At 40.2% G+C, this 22,714-nt stretch overlaps 1 protein-coding gene across 2 annotated transcripts; it reads left to right on the forward strand.

Annotated features, from left to right (window-relative positions):
* The first annotated feature begins 1,594 nt into the window (after nt 1–1,594).
* Nucleotides 1,595–22,613, forward strand: gck (glucokinase (hexokinase 4)). Of its 2 annotated transcripts, none has more exons than XM_006625325.3 (10): nt 1,595–2,919; nt 14,210–14,372; nt 15,324–15,478; nt 15,751–15,870; nt 16,376–16,471; nt 16,886–16,985; nt 17,630–17,813; nt 19,107–19,262; nt 19,946–20,179; nt 20,585–22,613. In XM_006625325.3, the coding sequence occupies exons 1-10, from the start codon at nt 2,875–2,877 to the stop codon at nt 20,727–20,729; spliced, it is 1,398 nt and encodes a 465-aa protein (XP_006625388.3). In that variant the 5' UTR covers nt 1,595–2,874; the 3' UTR covers nt 20,730–22,613. The 2 variants fall into 2 exon arrangements, with proteins under 2 accessions (XP_006625388.3, XP_015200788.1); XM_015345302.2 differs by lacking the exon at nt 1,595–2,919 and adding an exon at nt 13,611–13,831.
* Nucleotides 22,614–22,714: the final 101 nt, after the last annotated feature.

Raw genomic sequence — 22,714 nt, forward strand, 5'->3', positions numbered from 1 at the left:
TGGCGCTGTATCGTAAAGAATCGTAAAGATTTGTGACACTTCTTAATTCGGCTCACCAGGGATAACAGGAAACATTGCAACATTTGTGAAAATCGAGAATATTTCCCAGATAGTTCAAACATGCACAACGTTTTTAAAGATTTGCAGAATATTTTTTTATTTACTAAGTCTATCTGAAAATGTACTTGTTTGATTTGATCAAACTCGAAAGACTGCAGTACGTTAATAACTCAATCACGTTTTCTGATCATAGTTTGATGTCAACAGCTTTAGCAGATTTTACCATAATGTCGGTGTCCTAGTGTGACCAAAGGTTGTTGTTTATCAATAGGTTCGTTCATACACGTTCCGATTCATTTTTAGTCAATAGATTAATATGTCAGAAAATCTGCTTGTGACTTTTAGAATTGAGAATGTGTTTAGTGAATTTTAATAGGCTTATGTTATGTATTATCCTAAATTAGGTTTCCTTGTTCATCCTCTGTAGAATATGGGGAAAACACGTGATATAAGCAGCAGGGTTTTTATGTAGAAGCGGGAGGATCTTAGAGTTGTTTTTAATAATAATAATAATAATAATAATTGCTTACACTTATATAGCGCTTTTCTGGACACTCCACTCAAAGCGCTTTACAGGTAATGGGGTCTCCCCTCCACCACCACCAATGTGCAGCATCCACCTGGATGATGCGACGGCAGCCATAGTGCGCCAGAACGCTCACCACACATCAGCTATCAGTGGGGAGGAGAGCAGAGTAATGTAGCCAATTCATAGAGGGGGATTATTAGGAGGCCATGATGGGGTAAAGGCCAGGGGGGAAATTTGGCCAGGACACCGGGGTTACACCCCTACTCTTTTCGAAAAGCGCCCTGGGATTTTTAATGACCACAGAGAGTCAGGACCTCGGTTTTACGTCTCATCCGAAGGACGGCGCCTGTTTACAGTATAGTGTCCCCGTCACTATACCGGGGCATTAGCACCCACATGGACCGCAGGGTGAGTGCCCCCTGCTGGCCCCACTAACACCTCTTCCAGCAGAAACCTTAGTTTTTCCCAGGAGGTCTCCCATCCAGGTACTGACCAGGCTCACACCTGCTTAGCTTCAGTGGGTTGCCAGTTGTGAGTTGCAGGGTGATATGGCTGCTGGATTTTTGATCTTATCTCCGAATTGCTCCGCTGATGACGAGTATTCAGGGTCTGGCCGTGTAGAAATCAACTTTTTGACAAAGCTGCAGTTCCTCCTCTCACTTCTCCCACCCAATCCCAGAGCCTAATACCTCTGCCAGCTTTTGCGATGCCCAAAATTGCCGGAGCGAAATGATCTCAGCCTTTCGCTGTATTGATCGCTCCGTGTCCTTTACTGATGAACAGTCAAGCTTGAGTGGGAGCCACGCAATTGAGGACTTTGCAGCTAAGCCAATGTTTTCCTAAGTAATTTTGCCCCATTTAACAATTTCCTACTGTCCACTCGCTTCATTGATAAGTGTTTTCCATACCAGAGGTGAGCATATATGGAGAGATTTCCAGGGCAACGGATTCAGAATGTTGTCGCCAAGGCAACGGGAAGGATGACTGCTCTGTAAAGCACCTGGTGGTTGTGGCAGCAATGGCAGTGCGAGTGCTTTTAGTAGAGACCAATAGGGTCGTTTTTTATTTCTCGATTGCCAGGGAAACAGAATGAAGAACCGGGGAAACGGGAGGGATGATGGATAACCGTGTCCTGTCTGCGCGCTTTCTGACCAATTAAAATCAAATCAATGCAAGTACGTCCCTCTTGGGACTTATAAAATTAGGGTGGAAATATATTGCTAATTTAAACAAGAAGAACTTAAAGATAGAGTAATATGCCACGTGAAAGGATTCTAAGAATTGTTAAATTGATCACCCGTGTTTAAAGCGCGCAACTATCACGGGACTAAAATGATCAATGCTCGCTTTCTTTTCGTTTAGATTTTTAATAATACATCTTAGTTCAATTTGATTTTTTTTAATATTTCCTTGAAAATCTTAGGGTGAAAATAAACGATGTCGAGTTGGAGTTGAATTGTTGGTGTTTTTGCACTCTGGAGAGAGATGCCAAGTTGTCTTGGTTAAATTAAAATTTTTTAAAAAAACTTTTTGAAATATTCTGCTACCACGATGAAGCCCAATGTCTCGACTGGCACGAGTATGGAATGCGATTAAAATGATCTTTGAGAGGCAACGGAAAGGATGACTTTTACTCAGACGACAACTTCCCGTCCCGTATTTAAGACACTGGGGTCTTGAATTTAAACTTGCGCTTTCAAGGTGTTGTAGAGCGCAGTTCTAATACTGTAGGAAACTTTTTGCTTTACAAAACACTAAGATGCTTACGCACCACATACAGTATAAAAGAACAGAAGTGCTTTGAACATGGACACTAAAACTAATCCTTAAAGAAAGGCTCACTTTTCTGAGAAGCTTGGAAGGGTACAAATTGGTGAAAGTACTTAGGGTTGGTGAACATGAATAAACACATGGATATTCCCGCTGTTGTACTGTATCACTTCCAACTCAGCGAAGCCTTATACAAAATGCAAGGTGAATTTGCCCATCTTGGCAGATAGACTAAGGAGGAAGGGTAGTTTTCGGAAGCAGGGATAAACAGGTAATCAACATTTTCTAAAAAAAACTGGGGGAAATGTAATAATAGACTATCGTGACAAACGGAAATTGGAGCTCTGATTAAACTCCATGTCCATATCCCTCCTTACAAAAACAGCTTTAATTATGAGCCTTTTGGTGTAGTTATTTTCGGGGAAGGTATCCATCTGTCAACGGCACCCAGCCTCATTGTTCACCCGGAGTGGTCGCCCGACTAGACGCAAGCGAGCCCCTGGACAGTAGCACTCATGACCGGTGGGGGAAGTACGATGGATCCTCATATTATGGAGAAGGTAAGATTAAATCAGTCTTCCCCTTGAATTGCTTGTTATTTCAAAATATTTAGCCTGATAACGGCGATTAACTGATACGCCCAATGAGAGGGTATATAAATCCCTGACGTCACCTTCCGAAGTTCCTATTTTGTAAAACAGCCCAAAACGTAATTACCTTCACTTAGTATATTTCTTAATTAACTTCAATTACCTTCACTTAGAGTGTTTCCTCATAACTGCTTAAGAGTACATTTATATATGTTTGTTTCCCGCTTTAAACTTTGTTGATCCTCAAAATGTGATTTTAATCATAAACCAACTTCTTGGGTTGTTCAGCAGCATTGTACCTTTGCTGGGTGAGAACAGGTTATCAGATTATGATCATGTCATCAGCAAATTTTATTGCTGTAGTTATTTGTGAATAATAACCAATTTAACGTTGCCGACTAAATAAAAAAGACACTGTAAAAAACACTTGTGGATAATATATAAGATGATACACGCGAATGCCCATTCAAATCAAAATTAGATCTCTATATTATACAACTGCAGCAACAAACCATATATGTACAGTACCTATATATGTATATTATGTATTATGAGCTTAATATTTAGCTTGCTGTATTTAGTATCTACCTTGCTACACTGAAATTATTTGAAATAGGTACTGTTTATGACATTTACTAAATTATATTAGTGTGATATATGACAGTTTGCTATATTGTACATCTATTTTTTTAGTTGCATAATTCGTTTGATAAATTGTATACTTAAGTCTGTGGTGTTTTGTTCAATGAAATACATTTGGCTTGTCATTTATATTTTGCAGGACAATACATAAATAACAGTGTTCTTGAGTTTACTTTGTCGTTTTTAGTTTTGAATTGTTTTGCAAACTGCTTTTGTAGACAATTTTTTGTCTTTCAAGGATTCCTAGAAAGTACAGTAGATTTGGCTACACAGGTGACTCACAAAGAAGGCAACGAGAAAAGGAAACTTAACTTTCTGACATATTTCTTGATTTTCCTTTCATTTTGTAACTTTCTAAAAAGATTTAGAAATCTTTTGGGCTATTAGAGGCACTACAAATGTCTATCATTTTAGAGGTTATATGAACAACATAAGTCTTATTTGTCAAGAAGAATGTATTACAATTGAATTACCAAAGAATGTCTTATTCCAGGACAGTGAGCTTTGGTCTCATTTGCTGATTTTGCTTATTTCCTTGTTTTTAAATTTTTATGTACATTTCTGTATATGTAATAATGCTTGTGCATATACTGTTAAGTCAAAGAGCTGCCACTTTTAATTTTATATAGTAAGTGTGAAAAGGTAGAATAATATCTTTGATTAGAATGATAAGACAATAAGACTGTCTTCTGTGACGCAGTGATTGGATGAAGAGCTAGTTAATATTTATTCCCACAATTCTTTGCAAGCACCACATGGTGTGGTACCCTAGCCTTGAAAGGCTATTACTTCTTTTGCCACAGTATGTGCTCAGCGTGACGCAGAAGTGCAATGATTTTGTCATAATTGCATGAGTAATCAAGCCCTTTTTTGTGACAAGCCGAAATTAATTTAATTGTATAAAATTACCTTAATGTGCCACACAATTAGTTGGGTGGCCTCCGTCTGTGTGTACGATGTTAGTGGTTCACATGAGTTCAGAATAAATATACTTATTGCTGTAAGGTCCCTTAGTCAGGTAGTTAATTTCACATTTCAAAGACCAATGAGCTTTCAAAATATCTGAGAGAAAAGGGTGTATAAAGTATAAAGATCAGGCTATATATAGCATGCAAAAACATTTTGAAATCCTTAAATATTTCTTTGAGTATAGAGAAGGCAATCATTAAGCAATGGAAGGCACCCAGACACTGCCTTGAACAGGTCCCTCCAAACTCAGCAGCCAGGCAAGGAGGAAACAGGTGAGGGAGGCCACCGTGAGGCAAGCTGTGATTTTGAAAGACTAACAGACTTAAGTGGTTGAGATGGGAGAAAATGCCCATGGGTCAACAGAGGGGGCTTGTATGGAACTGGGAAAAAATACAGTACATCTCAAGTCCCTCAAGGGGATTGCAACAAAGCACCTAAGTGATACTGAAGTTACTTTCACCAACTATTGAGTTCATAGGTCTTTTTATACTGTACTATACTCCATACTTTACTTACATTATTCATGTCCTTTTTTGTGTTTGTTGACAATTTATTTAACTTATCTTACCCTTACAAGTCTTTCAGTATGAGCATTTGTGTTGAATAGAACATTAAGTTTTAGAAAACACATCACACCATACACCAGCCAAAGGGTCTGAATGCTTTTGCAAGGCACTGTATATATATATCTGTACATGTGTATGTGCAAGCAACAATGTTTGAATGTGGACTAGATGGCTGCAAAGGTGTAAAGTCTGCCTGTATACTGTACAGGTTTCCCAGTCTCCTCCTTGAATGCTGCAGTATATGCTCATGAGGTAACTCAATAGACAGTCTACGTAAACAGTACAGTAAGAGCAGTCTAATTGTGTTTAATAACTCGTGCAAATCACCTCTGTCGATGCACTTGGCACAAACTCAACTGAGATCCTTATTTGGTGTGTGTCACTAATCAAATACTAAGAAAGGTTTATGCAGCTAATGGCGTGGTCGAGCAAGAATGGCTCAACCATATTTTTTTGCTTTTCTTCTTTTTAGCCTTTTTTTTTTGCTTGTGCTAATTTCATCCTTCATTTCCCACTTCGGTCAAAGGGCACTGAGAGCAGTCAGGAATAACCACACTGAGGTGACACACAGATAAACTAGATGGCCTAGTCTGGACTGAATTTACTTAAGGTTTGGAGCAATCAGGGCTGTCCAAAAAATATCATACATATATTTATGGAGCGACTGTGCACCAATTAAATAGTATTATGCATTAAATAAAATTTACATGTGCATACTAACAGCTTCTTCTTCCTTGAGAGCAGATCACTCTGGGAAGAGAACTAAACCATTCATGAAAAAATATGTTTTTTATTATTGCAGTTCATTTTCAGTATTATTCCATCGTCAAGGTTTAATTGCATTAGATATCAAAAGCCCCCTTTCCTGCAGAGTACAAATCATTGTTGTTAAACTTTATGGTTAAGTATATATTAAATGGCCTAATCAACCCAGAGGACCTTTTAAGACAGTGACAACACAAAGGCTTATAACTGGAAACTGAAAGGCAATTCATTTAGGACAGAGACAGAGAAACACTTTTTTACACAGAGTTGTGATTAACTAGAACACCCAGATAGCTGAGACCCAAAACCTGGGAACTTTGAAGAGGTGGCTGGACAATAATTCAGATCCACATCTTCACTCTGTGTTTTATGTGCTTATGACTTCAAATCCTTGCAGGCTCCGAAAGTGTCATGCCAGCACCAAAGTCGAATGTACAAGTATTTACTGTGTTTCACTCAGTTTCATAAACCAACAAAATAGTCATCAGCATAGTGTTCCTTCTCTGCCTTGTTTCTTTTCTTTCTCCTGCACACACAAACAAGAACAGAGAGATGCAGGATGCCATTCTGATCATTCATACGTGCTGATCAAATATACATTGGTACTTTGTAAATTTTGACAAAGCTGTTGTCCTAAGCAAGAATGAGGCTCTTAAAGTTATGCAAATAAATTTTAAGTGTTAAGTAATTATTGCTGTGACTTGCAGAACTCAAACAAAGATAAGCAATTAACATTCCTGTGTTGTCCATAAAGGGCTATTGTTATCCCTGCTATTCATACAGTAGCAATGACCCAATATCAATGTGGGATCATATTTTGTGAAGTCACCCTCATTTCTGCATAACATGGATGGGATCAACGTCGTGGTCCATCACACTGCAGCCCATCCTCATGATGGAAGATGGTATCCTTGGAGTATTTAACCTACTGTAGCTCACATTGTCCACAGTCAGAGTTTCAGGAGTATCTGAGTAGTGGATACCTTACCCTCATGTTCCTATTCATCCTCTCAGAGCCATTCCAAACCACCTTGATGATCTTCAACAGGGAACGCTTCTCAGTACTGCATTTTCTGCATTAATATCACATATGGCCAGCTCTCTCTGTTCTGGCCTGTGAAGAAGAAGAGCTAAGGTTAGTGAGAGGAATCCTGTACAACAAGATTCTTCCAGAAAATAATGGTTCTTTGGGTTGCACGTGTTTAACTTACTGGCTGCGCTGCAATACCTGCAATGTTGGGTTTTTTTTTCTGGTTTGAAATGACAATATTTCAACACAGCTACTGTGGAGCTATTGACCCAGAAAGACTACCCTTGAAAGAGAGGGTCAGTTCTAAATATAAACTTGTGTTTGTATTGATGAGCTGGAATAGTTTCACACAGTAACCTTTGGCATAGAGCCACAAACAGTGATTCAGGGGTCTCAGCCTACAACCCTGTTCACCTCAGCTCATTCCACGGTTTGGATGTGATATTCAGAGTCTAGGGTGTCCAGAACTGATGTAGAATAGCTGATGTACCTTTGCAACCACGTTCCTAACCAGTACACTATGTCACATGCTTTGTGTTCGTAAACTGCCGTATGAAATAATTGCTTTACAACCTATAAAACATTTAAGAACAGTGAAGATGGAGTGGCCTGCCAAATGTCTCAGCCAGTACAGGGCTAGAGAGAACCTCAGATTAAGCCCTATGTTGTGTTCACTTTGTATTTGATTTGCTTTAGAATAACAACTAGGGGATGCTGTTGGGAATACTGATAGGATATAGATGGGGCATGAAGGAAATAGATAGGATAAGTTATAGCTACATTTAAACTGATAGGATATAGATGTGGTGTGAAGGAAGTAGATGAAAAATGTAATAGCCACGTTTTTCAGTAAAGGTTATGTTCTTCATTGCTTCATTTCTACACAGCTAAATACACACGACTCTGTGTTGAAGACATGGCTGATTCATTGCTTGGAAAATAGAACAATCAACCAACCGATTTAAATGGGTTAAAGTGAGAAAGGGCATCCTCCACTTGCTGTATACCAAAGACCTCACAGGTGTTGTAGGCATCTGTGATCTTGCAGCATTTCACTGAGAGTGGCATCAAGCTTCCTTTTGACACAATTATCCACCAAATGGAGGACAAAGCTTCTATTGTCCTCATATTTGCTCTCAGATACAAAGGTTGACAGCGTGTGATTCCAGATTAGAAGGAAAATATGTACAGCAGATGAATAACATTATTGTTTACGATTAAAATTTAGATGTTGATGATCAATGGAGTCTTAAACAGATGTCTGGGAGGGATTATCTTGTACACTTCTGCCCACCCACTTCTAAACATCGCACTTCTTGTTTACTTGCTCTTGTTGTTTTCACCTCCCTCCTTCCGCCCCAACTTCACTCTTGCTCCAGCTCCCTGGCTCGTTCTGCATGAAAGGGGGGTTCTGACAGCCCCTTCCTCGCAGGCAGGCTGTAGGTCTCCTCTGCCAGGGGAGTTACTCCAGTAAAGCTCACTCCAGTGTGCGCATCACACCTCTAGTCCGCCTTAATGAGGGGTTGACTGAAGTACAGGATAATTTTATTATTGTATTTCTATGTGCATTAATATTAGTTGTCCTAATACTATTAATACTAGACATGTGACATTTTTTATCTTAACTTCTCTCTCTGGTTTGGAATAATTAATTATATTCTTTCAAATAGCAAGAAATCAAATTTAATTTCATTGACCCTCTATGAAATCTCAAAGAGTTTGACTACAGCTTAGTGGGTTTCCTGGTCTAATATGGCTCCCCTTCTTAACTTTTTATCCCTCTACGGAGATGCAAGAATCTTCTGTAAGTACTTCAGTCTCCGCATCACCAAAAAATGCAACCCTGTGGTAACCAGTAAGTACTGACAGCCGTATCTTGAGAGAACCATCTAATCATTCTGGTGATCTGCACGTGGTTGTAGCCAGACATGTGAACTGAGGAGGATGGAGCTCAGCTCAGAAAATCTCAGCCTGGTCTGAATAAAACCTTTTTGCAGAATCTGTAAAAGTGAGTTTCAGAAACCCTTTTCTAGTGAGTGTAGTGAATGAGTCAGGTAAAAACTTGTTTCTCTTATTTTTTTTAAATATAAGTCACTGTGTATCACTATCACTGGATAATGTATGTATGAAATTATATATATGATTATAGATATGTATGAGATAGATTAGATCAAACTATTATTTACAATCTGACTGTCTCAGTGAATTAAAGAAAAGGTTTGTTTGCCTTGCTGTTTCTTTCTCCCCAGAACTTTAAAGCTACAGAATTGTGACATGAAAGGCACAGTAAGTGCTAATGTGTCCTTACATTGCAAAAACCCAAGCTCATGTATCCCCAGCCAAGATCAACAAACACAGTGACCATGCTTGCAAGACACAGCTCATCTCTTACCATCCTATGATGATCTGTTTTCTGAAGGGCAATGGCTTATCCTTGCATACACATTGGTCTGTTTATAGCTACAGATTAGAGGTCAAGGGTAGGCTTTGTGACTAAAATGAATCCTTAATATTACAAAAGAAGTGGAAAACTATCAAATGTGATTTTTTCACTTTCTCTGTTCTTTTGAAATATTTGGCTGAGTTGTTTCTCTTCTTTGCTAATACTAATACTGATATATTGAAAAAGGATTTTCATTTGGAAGCTGGAAAACTGAAAACTCCATATTTTTAGGGTATTATGTATTTTGGTAGACTATTCAAACATTGCTGGTAGGGTAAAGTATCCTTTTTTAATATTGTAGAGTTTGTGGTCAACATTGCAGATGTGCCTTTTGTACTCTGCATATTAAATAGATCCTTTTTTCACAATGTAATGACAATTAAAACCACTATTCCTCCAAATTAACCAGCCAGACTGGCTCATTATTAGACATTGTTAGACTTAGATAGCTAAGATATTATTATCACTAATGGTTAGCTAATGTTAGCTTCATTTTCATTCTTTGCCCTAAAAAGGTGCAAAGACATACTGTATGAACAACACAATATATCCCTACATCTTCAGAGATTGTTATTGTTATTTTTCTTGGGTTTCTTGTTATCTTTTTCTGTTCTTTAAAGCAAGGATGTCTTGCAGCTCATTGAGATCAATTTGCAATACAGCGTAATATTTTAAATCTTTATTTTAGAGTCTAGTATTTCATCTTATGTTCAGGTTAGAGTATAATTACTGCATGTAATAGCAGAGAGCAATGAAACATTTCCATTTTTGGTTATCAAAATATTTGAAAATTTGAAGTGTTTTTTCATGGATCAAAAATGTATAGCACACACACACATTAATGTGCTATGCAATAGACATCAGACTAGTGATACATAAAAAGCTAAGATGCCTGTTAATCAATCACTGAAGTTAAATATTAAGGCAAGATGAATGGATTGCTGGATGACCCAACTTGCCAGTAAATCATTTGCATCTGTGACAACCTTTCAAGTGGTTGTGAAAGGTAGAATTTTCATTGCAATAATAATAATAATAGTTCTTTAACTTTAACAGTTCCTTATGCTTAAATAGCATTTTAACAGGTAATGGGGACTCCCCTCCACCACCAGCAATGTGTAGCTCCCACTTGGATGAAGCAATGGCAGTCAAAGTGCGCCAGTACTTTTCCACAAATCGGCTATCCATGGGGAGGAGACCAGAGTGATGAAGCCAGTTCATAGATGGGGATTATTATTAGGCTATGATTAATAAAGACCAGGGGGAAATTTGGCCAGGACACCAGGGCAACACCCCTTCTTTTTTTGAGAGATGCCCTGGGATTTTTAATGACCACAAAGAGTCAGGACCTCATCTGAAGGATGGCACCTTTTTTACAGTATAGAGTCCCCGTCACTATACTGAGGCATTAGGATCCACACAGACCGCAGGGTGAGCACCCCCTACTGGTCCCACTAACACCTCTTCTAGCAGCAACGTCAGCTTTCCCAGGAGGTCTCCCATCTAGATACTGACAAGGTTCACACCTGCTGAGCTGAGCTTGGGGTATGAGTTGTGAGATGCAGGGGGATATGTTGGCTGGCTGTAAACACACTAGTTCTCCTGACAGTGAGTGTAAACAAGGTTTTCTCTTATCGTTGTCACATCATGCAGTGAGGTGAGAAGTGTTTTCATGTATGTTTGTGCGCAAACTGACTGCATCACATGGAATCAAGGGATTTGATGTGGCAGTTTGAGAACAGGTGCGTGGTGGGGTGGCAGATGGTGTTGCTGTATTACTGTATTACTCTCTGAAAGACCCCCATCTTAACACGTTAACCCCTGTTGTTTTACACCAAAGTCAGGCTCCGAAAAGGATGTAAACACCAACCTCTGCTAAGGTCATCATCTTGGCTCATTGGCTTTTCGTATTGATTAGATTAATTAGAAAATAAAAAAACACATGAAGCACTTTTCTTGTTTTGTATTTTACTCTTAAATATGTTCTCCTTAAACCAATAAGATGCAGAAAAGCTGAAATCAGCTGAAAGTGCTTCACGTGAGAAAAATAGTTTTCTGCACATGAAAATAAATCAAATAATCAAATAGCCTTTGCCGTCATTGGAACTGGCCATTGCATTGGTGCAAGCAAGTTCTTTATCAGAACTATTTGTTTAAAGTTTAACACTTTTGTTTCATTGTGAAATGCATATTTTAGGTTGGGATTTTTAAATTGACAGATATTCTTAAAAATTGACTGAATCAATTTACTGGAAAGGTGAAATAAATAAATAAATATATATATATATTATAGTGTAATGGATTATACTTTTTTAACGAAGTTTTATAGTGCCTGGCTTAGTGTCCCTTTCAGTCATAAATGTTTCTTCAAATACAAGTAAGCTATCTACTGAAGCATCATAGATTTTAAGAAACAGCATTGAACAGATGATATATTGTTAACAATGGCTGCATATTGTAGATGGCTGTTTAGATGCTGCATTTTATATTTTATATTACTATAATAGCAGCCTGAGCAGTAAAAATTCTAGTGTGATAGTTCTTTACCCAGTGTCTTTTAATTGTATGACTACCCTAATCTGTGCCATATCACACCAGTGAATACTGTACTTTATCATCCACTGTTATTGCACATACTGTACTTTGAAATGACAGTAAGATACACATTTTCCTGACTGCTTAATGATTAAGTGGTGTTGCATTATATAAAGAAGCTTCATAATTCATAACCTTTTTTATTGTTGATTTATTTACAGACTTTACATTGTCATTTAACTTCGTGCAAAATGCCAGTAACAAAAACAATGCTGTTAATCGTGGCAACTGTATATTTTCAGAATTCAATTCTGTTAGACAAATATACATCTTTATTCCATGCTGAAGAGAGAAGAAAGAAAACACAACGTTTCGGATGTTGAACCTTCTTCGGGTGTGAGCTCCATTGTGTTTTCTTTCTTCTCTTTTCACCATGGAATAAACCTATAACTTGTGCCTTTGCAGCCTACGCACGCTGACAGCCACCCACCTGAACTAAATATACATCTTATTTATTGTACCCAAAATCTAACACGTTTTGTTGACTGACATGATATAAAGTGGAGTTCAGATGCAAGTGCTTTTGAATGTAAATACATTTGAGAAAGAACCACGCACTATGCTCAAAGCTGTATTTGCATTGTAAATTATTTGGTTTTGAGTAGATGAAGCCGATCAATTTCAAATGCATTTGAGTGGTCTAACAAGTACACTAGGAAGAGCATGTATAATGAAACCACTGAGTTATTCAGATAGGTAACAGAAAACACATCAATGAGAAGCATACGAGAATGAAAATCAGAAGATAATTTATTATACTAACACTGTTCCAAAGTGATTAAATCTGTACCCATTTATACAGTTGAGAACATTACTGAAGCAAAATGTATATATTATATTCTTCAAGGGTACAATAGCAGTGCTCTGTATGGAATGTGAATCCACAAGATGCTTTCTCATTATAATTCTAGACCAACAAATCATCTCTAATTTATGTACTGCATCCTATGTGTTTATGTCTGAATGTGTTGGTATCGGATGCACTTCGTGAAGTTTTTGTGGCATTTGTACATAAAATGTGAAACAGAAGTTTGTATTTGCTTTTGCATTTAGACACATTTGAAGACCTCTTTGTAGGCACAAGTTGTTGACCAAAGAAGGTTAAGAAAGGCAATTTTGATTTACTAAAAGCTTGAAGTTCTACAGCATTTATTAATATGTAAACAGTATGTGTTTGTGGAGTGAGTGCTTTTCAACAATTCTGACTATTAGTAAAGGAATATAGGCAGGCAATTGTATGAATCAGTACAAAATGGGAGCATTTTATTTTCAAGAGTCTCATTTTTTAATCCAGGAAAATTAGTTCTATATTAAGGTTTGAAAATTGTCTAAGGTGCTATCATTGGTATAAAATAAAAACAAAGTGAAAAAGCCTGCATTGCTGAACACATTGTTTTCAATAGACTATCTTCTCACAGCAAAGATTCTAAGCCACTCTGTTTGCAGTGATTTGGGTCAATGGCTCTGTCATTAATAAAACAAATATTTAGTTTCCAAAAAAAGGCAATAACAAAGAATTTCTAAAATTATCAGCTATGGACATATGGCCTTCACCTGCAGCCATGTCGGGTGCAATCAAGTTTAGTAACAGTTCAGAGATAAGAGAGGAACTGTCCCTGACTTACAGGCCTTGGATCGATGTGTGTACTGTATGTGGGGTCTTGAGTCTGACAGACTATCCAGCCCGCCTCACTCCGGTATAAAAGCAGTTCTGCTTCCAAACAGACAGTGCTCTTCAGATCGTGCTGAACAAGCGCGCACACACACTCTTGCAGACAGTCTTCCAGAAATCACCAGAACATGCGTTCTAGACAGACAGAGAAGATGAGGCAATTCCGGAGGCGCAGCTCTATTTTTGAGAAAATCCTTAGGGTAAGGATGCTTTTCTTCAGATTGTTATAGCTCTCCTTACTGGATGATTATTAAATTAAACTATTAGTCCTTTTTTTTGGAGATCGGCTGTGAATACACCGATAACCCTTATTGTTGCGGATCAAGATACAACCACAAGAAAATAAAATAAAAACCCAATACAGGGAAACAGGGAAAATGTCTTCTGCAAAAGTCAATCCCATGGCTTGAGTAATAAGCACTTGAGTTATGCTCGTTGTTAAAGATTGTCCTTCGCCCAGGGCTTTGTTAATGCTGCGCTAGGAACCTGATGGAAACCCCACCAGATCTGGAGAGAGAAGGTATCGATATATTGACTTTTCATTGTGTCGTCCCCCCACCCCTGCAACTTCTTCTCAGGTGGATCAGATCCTTTCAGAGTTCCGTCTGAAAAAAGAGGAGCTGAAGGAGATCATGAGGAGGATGCAGCGTGAAATGGATCGGGGGCTGCACCTGGAAACGCACGACGAGGCCAGCGTCAAGATGCTACCCACCTACGTGCGCTCCACCCCAGAGGGCTCTGGTAAGTTGATCGCCCACAGCCATACACACCGGCAGAATGACCAGGGTATCCCTGCTGGGCGAGAGAACAGTGCCTGTGTCCGAGATTGTTAGTGGATAAGGATTTGCATTGAAACATTATGTGTATTAATCTTGTGCATGAGCCGTGATATTTCAGTATGTTTTACACACAAAATCTACAAAACTCAGAGACCATCCCCCCATAAAAAAATGACAATCATATTAACAATAGTTTTCCCTCACAAAGTTTATACTGTACTTGCGCCCTACAATGGACTAGCATTCTGTACAGGGTGGATCCTGCCTTGTGAATTTTGCTTGTCAGAAGAGGCTCCAGTTCCTCCAGTACCCTCAATTGGATGAAGAGGTTAGAAATTTGGATGGATGAATAGATGTGTTCCTGTACGGACAGCCAGGTCCAAGGGGTCCCCTTGCTGATCACCTCTGTGTTTCGCAAGGCTCTGACCCTTAGCAAACTAAACAGAAACTCACAAGCAGAAATGAGCGAGAAGATATTGGAAAAAAGTGATCTGATTTTTAGTCATAAATTGTAATTCCAAGACAAACCTGCAATTTAATTTCAGAACGTTTCCAAAAATTCCTAATGTCTTCTTTTTTATCATGTGAAAATTGGTCCCAAATGCTCTCTTGAAAGCAAGCAGTGCAGCCAATAATTTATCTTGATGCCGAGAGATACTTTTCTGGGCCTGTTAGGTCTAATGGCTGTTTCATTAAGTTAAAAAGTATATTTGTGATGAAGCTCTCCCTGCCCCTGCTGCGATTTGAGGCACGCACAGCGTCTCTCCTGAGAAAGCAATGAACTCAGGATCAATCCTCTGACATGGTGGAGTTTTACACTGTCTAGATTTCAGAGAGGGAGTGGTGACTCACTCAACACACTGAGCCCTGCTTGCACTGAGCCGCTGAGTCTTCTTTCCATTGCTTCTGTCAGAGGTGGGGGACTTCTTGGCCCTGGACCTGGGGGGAACAAACTTCCGGGTGATGCTGGTGAAGGTGGGAGAGGATGACGATCGAGGCTGGAAGGTGGAGACCAAGTACCAGATGTACTCTATCCCCGAGGACGCCATGACAGGCACCGCCGAGATGGTAAGGGAGGCCGGCTCTGTATCCTTCTGTGAGCTGAAGCGACTACAGTGACTCCAATGTGGGCATAAGATGACAGCTTTAAAAGGAATGGGCTTTGAATTTAAGATTACATCAGTCTTAATACACTAAAGAGCAACCTGAGGATTGTTTTCTGTTAAGTTCTCCATGGATAGAAAAAACTATTTGTGTGAAAAAATATATACCATTAACATATTGGTCTGTAAATCAGTTTGGTTGAGTTTTCTCTTTCTGTCTCTCACTGTGTCTTCCAGCTCTTTGACTACATTTCCGAGTGCATCTCAGACTTCCTGGACAAGCACAACATGAAACACAAGAAGCTCCCTCTGGGTTTCACCTTCTCCTTCCCAGTGCGACATGAGGACATTGACAAGGTGAGAGACAGACCCGGGCCAGGCTGCGGGCCGTCACCTCACACGTGAAGCCACTGGCGCATACTGTACTTGCACTTATCTCCACAAGCCACTGCAGGCTGCTATCTCATGCCCAATTAAATTTAGAATGCCTTCTACTAATGTTGACTGCCACACAGCAGGGCTTCATCAGACGCAGATAAAATAGCAAACCTTATGAGGAAGTATGTATAATATCTAACAAATTAAAAACAATTAATAATGAGGTCACATTTTCTTGAAGATATTGGTTAAGTTAGAAAGAAAAGCTTTTTGCTTTTTTCCTAATATCGTAGTGGGCTTATTCTGAGGGTTTTCTTTGCAGATCCGTACTGTATGTACTTCTTAAATAGGGAAACAAAAAAACATTTGGTGGTTAAGATAGATATTTCAATTGGTTGCTCGTCTACTTTACAGTCCTAGTGTTTCAAGAGCTGGTCGTTGATATATTCTTGTTTCCTCCCACCTCATCTTCCACTCAACGCAGGGCATCCTGCTGAACTGGACGAAGGGCTTCAAGGCCTCAGGGGCTGAAGGCAACAATGTGGTGGGCCTGCTCCGTGATGCCATTAAGAGGAGAGGGGTGAGTCTCACTCCTATCTGTCTTTGTTCCTTTTTCTTGTTTTCCCTCTATATACGTGAAGAGAAATAAGCCTTACAAGCACATTTCATATCAGGTTTAAACCTGGGGGAACTACAATCACCTACACTTATAAATCAAAGATAAAGGAGACCTAGCTAGGTCAGGCTTAGGCCTGTTTATTTTGGCTGGGCAGTGTATGTACTGTATTTTAATCAAGCACAGAGATGTCTCCTCTCTTCTAAAACCTTCATGGCACTGACTTGAAGTATTTATATAACTCTCAGCAATTAAAGTTTTATGTTTATTTAGTGTATTTTATTCCAGATCATTCTGGCATGGCTTGCACTAATTGCACAGCGCACGTCTAGTGCAACTAGAAAACGTAACATGATGTTGTAACGCTGTGTTCCTTAGGACTTTGAAATGGATGTGGTTGCCATGGTGAATGACACAGTGGCCACCATGATCTCGTGCTACTACGAAGACCGCAGCTGCGAAGTGGGGATGATTGTGGGTAAGAGGAAGGCCCCTGCTGAGTCCCGTTCGAATTTCTTCTATGATATGTTTGCAATGTTTCTAGAAAGTGCCATGTTTGTTTGTACAGTAGTATTCAGTAATTAAAAACATCACCAAAGAGTGACTCTCGACCCCAGCTCAAAAGTATAGGAACATTTTTCCCTGTTTGGAACACATTTCTCTCATTTTGCCTCCTTGTTCTTTTTCAAAACTTTCACTGGAGCTGCTTCGTAACTACAAACTGAACCAATGGTGCTAAGACTCAATAGCTACTGTAACTCAACATTTTGAAATGTTTAGTCTTCTCATACAGTAGGTTTTCTTTGAAGTTAAGGCCTGTTGCCCACAATTCTCTGCTGTCTCTGCTCATTGTTTACTCTCCTATTCCCTGCTTTTGAGGAGGCTGTATTAACAGGATCATAATGCTTGCTTTAAGGTTATCCTTAGTTTTGATACCAGCAGGGCAAGACTTATTTTTGGATGTTGTTGTGTGAAAAACTCTTAAGTACGTCTTATTTAATAAAGCAAAAACAGTGACAGGTACTAATGATGTCATATTGTTTCCTGCTTAGACATCTCAGGGGTTTATGGAGACCGATGTTCCCTTTCTTACTCTCTTCTCTCTCCGGGTGCCTCTCGCAGGCACAGGCTGCAATGCCTGTTACATGGAGGAGATGCGCACGGTGGAGCTGGTGGAGGGGGAAGAGGGGCGGATGTGTGTGAACACCGAATGGGGAGCCTTCGGGGACACAGGCGAGCTGGAGGAATTCCGGCTGGAGTACGACCGCGTGGTGGACGAGACTTCTCTCAACCCCGGACAGCAGCTGTGAGTGACACCTCTCCTTTCCCGCTGCACAATCCCTCTACAACTAGGGAACGGGTACAGCAGGAAATGTACTTCCGAATTGCGGATTCCTCACCGGGCACTTGGCAGGGAGACACGCTGAGGTCAGCGCAGTCGTATGTGCAGGGGGGGCTGGGAGAAGTATTAGTCTCCCCAGGTGATGAAGGACATGCTTGAGTAAAAAGAAAAGCAGTGAACAGCGTGACTTTGTGCCAGGACTGACCTGATAAAGGGCGGCGTGTCCTTCTGCGCCAAAACAAGCTCCAGGTCACACATAGGAGAGGATTTCAATGATCCAGAGAGCTGGGCGCATACAGTACTGTATGTCTGGCACATGTTTTTGGAAATACATACAACCAAAAGAGAGTTCTTTCTTAAAAGCTTTTCTTAATTTGCACCTGATGTGTGTATGCATGAGATTGAAAATTCCATTCCCATAAAAAAGTTAAAAGTAATAAAATGAGGAAACCTCAGGAACGAGCCAGACAGGATAACTGTGGCTGGATACGCGTTGTGTGTACTGTACATTCAGGATACACTATAGAGAGGATGGAGAACCAGGTTATCCAGTCAGGTGCCCGAGGTGACTGAAATGTGAAGGTGGAAAGTGTGCTACTCTCTCATTCACTCACCTGCTGCTCACCTGCCTCTCTGTGTGGTTTCCCTGTCAATGTCTTGTTTTTGTGCAGAGCACAGTGAAATTGGCCCCATCAAGCGCACATCAATCTTGCCTCTGGACACAGGCTAATGCGATGTAATGGCGCCGGCTCACTCTGACCTCCATTAGCCCTGCGCTGCTAATGGCTGTTTACTCTCAGCGCCTCATGGCGGCCACACTGCTCTCAGCTGAGGCGGCAGACTCGCGCGTCTGACAATGAGCGTTGGTCGGTTCTCAGTTTAGACATTAAATAGGAAAAACACATGCTGTGGGTCGGCTTTATTGAAGATTTGACTCTTCTTTTGTTGCCACAGATTGACTATAAAAAAACCTTTAGCTCACTCTGATATGACAGCAGTTGAATGGATCAGGATTGGTCTGGAAATTGGGGAACAAACTGGTTAATTGGAAAAAAAATTAATTTACCACCCCTTCATTTGAACTTTTTAAATTTAGAAACAGCTCATTCTCGGTATTCTTAATCCAGGGATTAAGCAGGAGCAGTTGTGAAGCAGGAAACGTAGGAGCAGTTATGGAGCTTGTTCAGGAATAGGTAGGACGTGTTTAGTAGTAGTGTTTAATGTAAACCAATTGTCCTCTTCTTTTCCCAACACCAGCTATGAGAAGATCATCAGTGGGAAGTACATGGGTGAGCTGGTGAGGCTGGTGCTGCTGAAGCTGGTCAATGAGAACCTGCTGTTCAACGGCGAAGCTTCTGACATCCTGAAGACTAGGGGGAGCTTCGAGACTCGCTTCGTCTCCCAGATTGAGAGGTACGAGCGATCATAGATACCTGCCGCTGTCCAAGACCAAACTGGCATCTGCTGGGGTTCACAGAGGAAAGAAGGGCATGGAAACTGTTTCACTTTGTGTCTGATGCCCTTTGTGTGCAATATAATTCCTGTTATCTAGGATTGAAGTCCCTCAGGGCTCTCTGATTCAGGGGATCTCTGAATCAAGGTCTGAGAGTAAAAGTGTGAAAAAATGAGTCCAATTAACAGCATGGTGGCACAGTGGTTTGCATTGCAGTTCTGCAGTTCTAGGGTCCTGGGTTCACTTCTGCACCTGGGGTGCTATCTGCATGAGTTTGTATGTTCTCCCCGTGTTTCCACAAAGGGTTCTGGTTTCCTCCCACAGTCCTAAGACATACTTGTTGGGTGATTGGCTTTGGGGAAAGCTGGCTTCTGTGAGTGTTTGTGTGTCAGTATCTATGTCCGTGTGGTCCTGTGATGGACTGGTGTCCTGTCCTGGATGTCCCGTTGCTTGGGACTCCCCTGTGACCCTGAATTGAAAGAAGCGGTTAGAAAATGGATGGATGGACAATGGAGTGACAAATTAAACTGTGGTAAAAATCTTGGTCTAAGCAAGATAAGTGGAACAAGTTATGGGGGCTTTCTTTGGAGCACCGAGTTCCTTCCTTGGCCTTTTTACTCAACCTCTGGCTCTTGTCTTGCAGCGATACTGGGGACCGCAAGCAGATCTACAACATCCTGACCACCCTGGGCGTGCTGCCCTCCGAGCTGGACTGCGACATCGTGCGGCTGGCCTGCGAGGGCGTGTCCACGCGGGCCGCCCACATGTGTGGCGCGGGGCTGGCCGGGGTCATCAACCGCATGAGGGAGCGCCGCAGCGCGGACACGCTCAAGATCACGGTGGGGGTGGACGGCTCCGTCTACAAGCTGCACCCCTGGTGAGTAAGAGGGACAGGACAGAGTGGCGGGAAGGGTGAACTGGAAGGAAGTTGGGAGGGCGTGTTTAAAATTCTACATTTCCAAAGCATGTAATTAACTGCTTAGATGGAAGATAATTTGAGACAAATCCTTTTTCTATTTCCTATTGTACATGTTGCAGTTGCAGGTAATTCAAAGGAGGCTGAACTCATAGTGCATTACAGTCCTATGAACTATAGATACTGTATGTTAATAATGTCTTCAAACTTACACTGCTTTTACCTTACATTTTCCACTTGTAAATAGAATGATAAAAATAAAGGTTTAGTACATGCACAAGTTCAGGTTTAATAATGAATCTCCAATTTGACATCTTTGCCTTCTATAAGTGGTGTCTGTATTGTCTTCCTTTGTTCGCTGGCCAGTTTCCAAGAAAAATTCCACAAAGTGGTGCGGGAATTGACACCTCGCTGCGACATCACCTTCATCCAATCCGAAGAAGGGAGCGGGAGGGGGGCGGCCCTAATTTCAGCCGTGGCGTGCAAGATGGCGTGCATGCTGAGCCAATGAGGGTGTCCTGCAGCCTCCCGCCACTAGGAGGAAACCTTGCTCTGCAACATTTGACCATAAAGCACTGGACCACTTCTCCATCACCTTCCTTGTGCCAAGAAGGGATGTCTCCCGCCAGGATAATTCCCCTCCTGCACCACTCATCCAGAATGCCATGAAGGGATGACTCGTCTGGGGGAGGAGACGCCTGGGTCATACTGAGGACAGCACAGGGGATTATTATCAATGAAAAACATGCAAATGTAGCTCTAGGCCAAAGCTTTTTCCAAAGCTTTGGTAGGCAGTCAGACCAGACACTTCACTAGTTAACACATCAGAGTCGGCTGTTGCCTGCTTCAAGACAAACTTTAAGCAAGGTATGGCCTGAATCATGAAGTATAGACAAAACATACATACTTTGTCTGGCAAAAGCCATAGAAATGAAATACCAAAAACTAACGAGCAGTCTTCTCTTGTCATTCCTGCAATAACCTCTCTGTGTCACCATTAGAAGCAGGCCTTTGCTCATCAAAACACAGGCTAAAATAAAACCAGCCTGGTTTTCTGAAGTAGTGGAATATTTTTTTTTATTTATTTATTTTAAAGTCATTGATCAGTCAGTCGTCTTGTAGACCACTGATGTGCACTCTGTTAAAGTTGCCGGCAGCATCCAGATTGTACAAAAGCTGAATTCATTTATTGTAGTGGTATAATAGCCATTTTTGTTTTTGTTTTGTTTTTAATAGCCACGATTATGTTTTTGTCTGTTTTCCCAGTGTTGTTTACATGCCAAAGTGAAAATATAACGAATCTCTTCATGGGTTATTGCAGGATAAACTCTGATAAATTATCTGTGGCAAATTCCATATAATTTGTAAACAAGTAGTGCCTTGTACATGTAAAAATAATAGATCCTTGTAAATATTATAGTAGACTTGTGGCTGCTGCAGTGTTTGTTAAAGGCTGTGCAGTGTAGGGGACTGTAAAGCTGAGCTAGACACTTATGATATAGTATAGAGCTTCTTTCTTTGCTTTAAATTGCTATTCTTCTGTACTGCACCATTTCTTTTTAAAATCTCAATTTCCAGTTCTGGTTCACTTCAAAAACCTATCTTATCTGTTTCACAAGAACTGAAAACACATCTGTGTGTTACACCAGGAATGAAATTGCCTGATCATCCAAATTAAACAGTAACAAAAAAAAGTCTGCATTGTTTAGCCAAATAGAGCCCTAAAATAGTTTTTTGTTAGTATTAACTAAATCAAATCTAAAAGCTGATAGATACAGGTTCTGGTTGATTTTGTGTTGTTTCTTATGTTTGTAAAATGAAAACATTTTATCCCATGTTCTCTTGATTATAAGAATTAATAATAATAATAATAATAATAATAATAATAATAATAATAATTCCCTACACTTATACTATACTGTAGTATACACACTTAAACTGTGCTTTTCTGGACACTCCACTCACAGTGCTTTAGAGATAATAGGGACTCTTCTCCACCACCAATGTGTAGCCCCCACCTGGATGATTGTTGAATTACAAAATCTATTTTATACATGTTATATATAACAATTTGTGAGATCTGTCATCTGAAAGTAGGATTTGACTAGGTGACTAGCTGCTCGTGTTGAAATACTGCAATTTTGTTCTGTCCATGCTAACCGATGGCATTGGTCCTGGTCATGTGTTTTGAAATGTTCCAGACTGCATTGCTTGGGGAAGAAAGGACAGAACATTTTTCTTGAGTGTGTCACTCAGGCAGTCACTTGGTGCATAGCCGCATCTTATCAGGGAAATGTGTGTGCAGACATCGGTTGGATGTGATTCTTTTAAGTGAATTCAATTCTATGTAAAGTAATACACTGCAAACAATAAATTCTTATATTTGATTACAGAACTGGTACTGTCATTATGTCCTCTGGGTCTGTTTGCGACAGATAGTTCACTAAACAGTTGCCTAGACAACCCATCACAAATTCATAGCTTTCTTATAATTCT

Source organism: Lepisosteus oculatus, chromosome 2 (assembly GCF_040954835.1).
Source record: "Lepisosteus oculatus isolate fLepOcu1 chromosome 2, fLepOcu1.hap2, whole genome shotgun sequence".
Lineage (NCBI taxonomy): Eukaryota > Metazoa > Chordata > Actinopteri > Semionotiformes > Lepisosteidae > Lepisosteus > Lepisosteus oculatus.

Bases quoted from the DNA above. Each gene is read 5' to 3' on its own strand.
- gck (XM_015345302.2), top strand. From the start codon at position 13,760: ATGCGTTCTAGACAGACAGAGAAGATGAGGCAATTCCGGAGGCGCAGC. The intron at 13,832-14,209 runs GTAAGGATGCTT...ACTTCTTCTCAG, and splicing joins TTTTTGAGAAAATCCTTAGG to GTGGATCAGATCCTTTCAGA. The intron at 20,180-20,584 runs GTGAGTAAGAGG...TTCGCTGGCCAG, and splicing joins GTCTACAAGCTGCACCCCTG to TTTCCAAGAAAAATTCCACA.